This window comes from Amblyomma mixtum, chromosome 6 (genome assembly GCF_055824585.1).
Source record: "Amblyomma mixtum isolate Tamu chromosome 6, ASM5582458v1, whole genome shotgun sequence".
Classification (NCBI taxonomy): Eukaryota; Metazoa; Arthropoda; class Arachnida; order Ixodida; family Ixodidae; genus Amblyomma; species Amblyomma mixtum.
Window position 1 is genome coordinate 123,382,733 of NC_143017.1, and position 7,340 is coordinate 123,390,072.

Below are 7,340 nucleotides of genomic sequence, written 5' to 3' on the forward strand. Positions count from 1 at the left end.
ACCGGAAATCCCAGAGAAGCAACCTAGGAGAGAGGCTAGCCACCTAGTTCACGTAACTGTGGCGCCACCACAACCTGCCCACCGGATTGTGAGCAAACTGCGCACCGTGGCAGGTGGTAGTTCAATTAATGACTGGTCGCGAAAGGTTGCTCGGGAAAAGCAACCTGGGTCGCACAATCCACACCGGTGGCAGCACCTGCCATCGTAGGGCAGCGCCGCATCGCTTAACCACTGTAACCCGTGCGCCAGGACAGGATTGATACTCCCAAGGATCTATGAATGCTAAGTAGAGAAAGTCCAATTCTGTATATATAACCCATTAACGCTATCATGCCATACTCTTAAGGCAGTGCTTATGTGTCCTCGCCAACTTTTTCTTCTCCGCCGCATTAAGTGACTTCCCTTTAAGCGCTGGCCAGCACGTGCAGCTTAGCTCACTGTTTTCGCTGCTTGACGCGCCATAACGCTCTACCGCTCTTCTTCAGCCATGACGACGTGTCCGGCCCCCTGGCTGCCTTCTCATCTTTATGTGCGGCTACCTAACATTGCTGGGGGTGCTACAGGCAAGTCTTTACATGAATTGACTCATACAGCCCCACTTGGCGGCCACAGCGACAGCGCTACTCAACTCAGAGCATTTTGTAGTGCAGAATTAATGAAGGAATTATGACGAAAATATCTGCTTAGCTACAGGCAAGTTTTATACTCCTATTACAACCCGTGGCACGAGGCACTTTGGCGATGCCCGAGATTTTATGTAGTCAGGAAACGAAGTTGCTCTGTTTGCCAGAAGGTGCATCTCATCGTACTCAGGGAATGATATGAACAACCTGAGCTGAAGTTTGCCGTGTGCATCGCGGTCCTGAAACACGATGTCTAGCGAGAGGAGCAAGAAATGTTTGCCGCATTAGTAGAAATTTTCGACGGCACATTCCTGCGCTTATTATCATTACAGTCCACGCATTCCTGAAGCCACAGACGGCGTCGAGAGACACTAGACAAGCAATGTTACAGCCTAACACACGCATCGGACGGTCTAGAATGCGGTATTGCTTTTGTAGCGATCGAAGCGGTCTACAGTACCAGTTTTTCTACAGTACCAGAGGCCCTTTTCCATGCTTTCAAGCGCCCAAAACTTCTACCTCGCCCAGTCATAACCCATGTAATCTCGTAATGATTACACGACGGAATTACAGAAGCTGGTATAACGTTAATATTCTTGCTGTTCTCTTCCTCTAGAAATGGCGTAATAGTCATCTACCAGGTTTCGCGAATCCTAACCTACTGTGGTATATTGCACAGCACTCAAGCGCAACCAGAAAAACTCATCGGCGTCAATATGACAGCGGAACGGTGCACGAGAAAACCACGCTAACCAAAAAGGCCAAAAAGACACGGTTAGGCAGAAACCATTGTAACCCATTCTAGTTCGCCTAAAAATATTCTTGAGCTTCCGTACTGTCATTTCTCCTTTCGCTGAGTTTCTTCGGCATGAGAGAGACAGAATATACATCTCCTAAAAGCGGCACCCTAACCAAAAGATATAGGCAATTATGATGAGAACTATCGTGAGGAAAAAAGCAGAGGTTCAAGCATCCTTTTCTTTGGAACAATGCGAACAGTATTCAGCCACGCTGCCAAAAGGCACCACATAAAAATAGTGGTGTGCGAATAGCAATCTTTTAAAAATAAATTATGTACGCATAGGTTAGCTTTTCTACCAGATAAAACGCGAAGAGGCTTGTTTTGCTATCGAACTGAATACGAAGTGATTAGTGAAAGAACCAAACCGAATACGAATAGAACGCTTGTGTAATTATTCGCTAGTTGCGCGAATATTTGTACGAAACGGTATTCAAGCTGAACAGTGAAGCGCTAGCAGGGGCACTATAAGTAATAGAATAAAAGCTGGAACTGTCGAAAAACGCAGCATTTACCTCCACTAGGGGACACGCAACACAAAGTGGGTATATTAACTCCCAGACAGACACATCGTACGAATGTACAGAAAAATTACACCTTGCTACTGATAACGACAGCAAACACACGAGCACAAAATCCCAGTTGATGAGAGGGACTGTAGATTGAGACATGAGCTCCGGTATCGGGTGTGAAGGCAGGGTATACTAGACTTGGATCAACTCTGCTGCGTCACCCATTCTTGAAGGCCATACGAGTATGTATGAGCATTATTAACGCCGCCACACGAATGGACCGCGTCGTGGTGCTGAACGCTCATTCCGGCGCACATCTATCGCAGCAGTATTTTTTGCCGGGTCGAATTGGGTTCTGCTTTTTTATACTGTCGCCGAAAAACTTTACGGAATGCACAATATGAACTGCGCACCAGCTATTAAAAAGCTATCTGAAAAAATGAGAACAGAGTTGGTTAGTTTCGAATTATTTCGAACATGGACTATTTGCTGCGTTCAGCGAATTGAATAGGAGTATTCGATTCCCTATTCGAAAATTTCGAATATTCGCACAGCCCTAGCATAAAAATAAAGGCAAACCATTTCTCACTAGGAGACACCATTGCTTTCGCAGATGGACTACTGATATTAGTTTGTGCGAAAACTAGCGGACATGCAGAAATGTTAACGAGAAAACTTCGGTGCTGCGTCACCAGGTGTAATGCATTTTATGTATGTTTCTTACCAGCTGCTCGAAACCGCTCTTTGCATCCGTGACGGTGGCTAAGTGGCTGAGGTACTCGACTGCTGAGGCAAGGTCGCGGAATAGAATTCAGACCCAGGCGGCTGCATGTCTACAGAGGTGAAATTCAAGCACTCCCGTGTGCTGTGCGGTGTTAATGCACTGCAAAGAACCCCGGAGGTGGTCTAAATTCATCGGGAGCCTCCTTTGAAATGGCTCTTTTTACCCACGGACAGCTTCACGTTGGTAAGCCTCACATACCGCCGAGCCTGTCTGCGCAGTGTAAAAATTGCTGAGACTGCAAGTATGCACGTACCAGTATGTCCCGTGACCAACAGCGCCCAAGAGAACGAGGGGGAATGTGCTAACGACGTGACAGCTCACACTTCCCACAGTTTACATTGCATGCTATTAATTATTCAACTTACACCTGCTGCACAAGTGCAGTAGTGGCAGAGGTTCATGCTCAGGTCCCTTCCAGCGAAGCCTGTCCGAGGCTCCAAGCCCACGAGCGATGGAAACCACAGCTACCCTCCTACTCTGCATGGACTCCCAGCCTCTGCGGTGCGCTTACCCTTCAGTCAGTAGTGATGCCCACCGTAGGCAGCCGTGGACAGCGAACCGCCGGAGAAATTTTGAAGCGCTGCGCCGATCACCACGTCCCCGCTGACCCCATCGAACCGACGCCGCTGCTACCCAGATCACGTGCTGCTGGACGCGCGTGACAGCAATTTAGGCTCCGACGAAGATGGCGCATTGGTTTATCCGATCTATTAGGTTTTTAAATTCCACACGTTTATTGTACTTCGGCTGGCAAGCATTGCAACTCGTGACAAAAAGACAAAATTAAAACTTACAGTGCTAGTAACATGCTTAGGCCATATGGTCGCTTAGTCCTACATGGTTAATTGGTGGACACCACAGGGAAGCGAAATGGCTGAGCGCAGTTCCTTTGAAGAATGTGTTGTCATCTACCGGGACTTTTTGTTTTTGCAAATTCTCAGACATCACCTGCTGGATATCTTAAGTAGCAGGTGCTGGCTAGAGGTTTCTTAAGTCCCAGGTTGGGACTAAAGAGACCTCTAGCCACTTTACTCTATCGCTCTCGCAAGGATTCTGCTCGTACTACAGCGTGAATGCATAAGGTAGGCCTGATATTATCTCCGATTTGTTCCTCATGTGGTGTGAGGAGGTGGCTAGAACATTAGCTTATGAGTTGCCCAAACTAAAACATGGATGTGTCCCAGTCGCTTCCCTCAAGAGGGAAAGAGCGCCACGCGGTTCACTGCAAAAAAAAAATTGTTCATCCAAGTGATGGCCAGTCATATATGGAGCGGGCTTCGCACCTTCGTGTAAAATTCCTTCAGGACTGCGATCGGAACTTCAAATGTGCAAAGCAGCAGTTGATGGCTGTTGGGGTGAATTCGGTGAATGGCGACATAGATATGCCCGATCAGAAATTTGTGCTTTAAATCCTCGACCTTAATTGATATCTGAGTGTCGGTACAGAGGAGCAATGGCAGACAATAATAGCAAGTCTAATCTTACCAGTAGCTTAAAACCATCAGAACTAGGACAAGACTCAGTGATGTTACATTTTCTTGTTGTTGTTGATGGCGGTGCCTTCATAAAGATGATGCATACCCACAAGGGCGATTGGTCGTTACCATGCAGGCGATGGCTACCAGTATTGTGGATTGGATTCGGCGCAGAGAAGAGATCAGAGAATTGGAAAATTTTGGTATCAGTGACAGGGATGGTTAATGGTGGCAAAGGGGCCGAATATGCTTGAATTCATGAGAAGTAAACAACAAAACAAAATAAAAACAAAGCTAGGAATAACCAAAATTGAAGACAGAAATAGAAATAACAAAAGGACCTATGTAAAGGTCCTCATCATTTTCATGCTTGAACTCGAGAAAGCAATGCGCTGAATGCGCTCGTAACTGTATAGCAGACATGTAGGGCTCGTAAGCGGGGTTATAATAGCGTTATTTCGATCTCTAAACGGTGCGGTTCCCCCATTTCCGGTTTGTTTTAGAGCTCGAGTAACATTTTAACAGATATTCTAGCAGGGACCATTTAGGATTTGCACGAATCTATGGTCAACCTGTTATACTGATGTGCTCGTAAGGAAACATGGCATGCGACAGTATTGCAGCTATAGTTTTAAAGCTGCCCTTGTAAGGCAGCTCAGCACGGTTTACAAGTGTCACATAACAGTCAGCCCCACTCACATATAGTAAAAACAAATAGCAACTTGTAACTTCAAAAACATTTCGATTACTGTAAATAGTCTCTAATTTGGTCAAATGACCACTGATTGCATTCTGGCCATGCTTTCGATTGTGAAAGTTCCAGAACCGTTTAGACTATATGGAAGAATAAGGGTGCTCAGAAAAACAAGAAAACAAGACAAAGCAGAGGTGACCAACAAATTTTACTGCAGTCAGAAGACGCAGAAGCGAACTAATTAGGTGGACTACGGGAAGAGGTGGTCACATGCTCAATGAGATACTCCAGCTACTGAATTTCAGTTTGCTTCTTCTTTGTCACCACAGTTCCACCCGTGGCGCTCAGCTGCGAAGACCAGAGTCCCCAGAGGCGGACATCCTAATACCAGTCAATTTTTTTTCTTTTGCTGTTCCATGGCAAGCGGGGAGCCATCCACCGAGTCCTCCTACGTTGTCGCGGACGCCGTGTTCTCAGAACATGAGCATCGTGGGTACGGAGACGCTTTCGGTGACAGTCGTCAGCGACGCCGCCCTGGTGGTCACGACGGGCGTGGTTATAACGGGCGTAGTGACTACGGGGACAACGGGTACCACCGGAACCACAGGTACCACCTCTACGACTGGCACAACGGGAACTATGACGGTGGGTGGAGGCGGTGGTGGCTGGATGGTCTCGATGGTGCGCACGGTCTCCACGGTCTCGACGACCACCGGGGGTGGCGCGGGCTCTTCCACAACTATGGTGGGCACCGCCACGGGCACAGTGGTGACCGAGACGGTCGTGGGCACGGTTGTCACCGAGGAGCGAACGCGTGGTGGGGTGCTCACGCGGGTGCTCTGCACCACGAGTAGATCCGGGTTCGACATGGTGCCAGCTGTAAAAGAGGAAATAAAAATTGGTTTCCGAGGAAAAGAAATCGTGCAGTATTTGTGTCACATCTCGGTGAGCACCCAAACTGTGCCGTGAAGGAAGGGAGGCTGGTGGGAGCGATAAAATTGAGAAAGAGGTGCCGTAGTAGAGGACTCCCGAATAATTTTGAATACCTGGGGATCTTTGAAGTGCACTGACATCGCACGGCACACAGACGCCTTTGCGTTTCGCCTCCATTGGAAACGCGGCCGCCAAGGCCGAGTTTGAACTCGAGTATACTCCGGCTCAGTAGCCGAGCGCGCTAACTACTGAGCCATCGCGGCGGGTAACGTTGAAGATCTCCAGATCATCCAAATTATTCCGTAGCCCTCCACTTCAGCACCTCTTTTATGCGTAGCATATTGCAATCACTCAGTTCAGCCCTTGGGCGCGGCCGGGCAGCTACCAAACCACGTGACGTCACAAAACCACGTGAGAAAAAAAAAGGCAGAGAAAAAAGAAAAAACAAGAAAAAAAGACGCCTGATCATGGTGGCGGTTGCCGCCGCCCCGTTTCAAAGGGGCGCTCCTATCCATCCATCCATCCATACGTCACGGAGGAAAAGCTGCTGAGAAAATGAAGTGCCGCCAAGCAATACCTCGCGCAAAAAGACCGCGCAATATGCAACGCATTCTTGGCTTAACCAAGCTAAGCGTGGGCATCTTTTTTTTTCTTTCTTTTTCCACTCCCACCTTCCTCACTTCTATACGGCCCGGTTCAGTTGCCCACCGAAAAGCGAGGCATCTATAGCTTCATTTCCCTTCCTCAAACCCACACTAATTCAGTGCGTCCTTCTTTACAATTGAGATCTAAAGGTTACAAATAATGCAGGCCCTTTCCTCTTCGCAGTAGTGCCGCCGCCGCTACCTAAGCAGTGGTTAGCCTAATCAGATGCAGCCGTGTTACTACCGCTGGTGGCGGTAAGAAGACCGCTCGTATTGGGAACGAGTATCGTCCCGTAGTGTTTAATAACTCCCGCAGCCCTGTCGCTAAAACTTGGAAGGGCTTACCTGCTTTTCCAAGTGGACTGCCCAGGCCACACGTCCCACCTCTGGAAGCCTACAGCTGGATCGAGCGGCAACGAGCTTCCTCTTCGTCGATGCCACGTGGCTGCCACGTCACAGCTAATGACTTTGCAAGGCAGATGACTTAATATTAAATATCATGCCAGGTTGAGTTCCTTTTACGCCTTTGTTGCTTCCATCTGTCCCTACACATAAGCACAAAAATATTAGGGATCGTGTATTATTTTTATTGATTTAGAATCGCAGTTCACGTCCACTCATTCTTACGCCATTCTAATGATGCTGATAGTCCATCTTACAGTGCCGTTTCCTTTCGCGCACCGTTATCGTCAGTTAGTAATACTCTGACATTATAACCAAGCAACAATTGGCGTCTATACGGTATGAAAAAGAAAGAAAAAGAAAAAGATGATGCTCTCAAGCACAAGACCAACCCTTCATGTTTACTGTGGTAAACAACAACATCAACGATCAACCCTAGTCAACTCTTTTGCGGGCTGATGCCTTTGCTGTAGA

General features: G+C 47.8%; 1 protein-coding gene across 1 annotated transcript; it reads right to left on the reverse strand.

Annotated features, from left to right (window-relative positions):
- Positions 1-5,360: 5,360 nt before the first annotated feature.
- LOC149340269 (uncharacterized) lies at positions 5,361-5,756 on the reverse strand. Its single transcript, XM_089550707.1, has one exon. The coding sequence runs from the start codon at positions 5,754-5,756 to the stop codon at positions 5,361-5,363; it is 396 nt and encodes a 131-aa protein (XP_089406833.1).
- Between the last annotated feature and the right edge of the window lie 1,584 nt (positions 5,757-7,340).

Coding starts and splice junctions, on each gene's coding strand:
- LOC149340269 (XM_089550707.1), bottom strand. CDS start 5,756: ATGTCGAACCCGGATCTACTCGTGGTGCAGAGCACCCGCGTGAGCACC.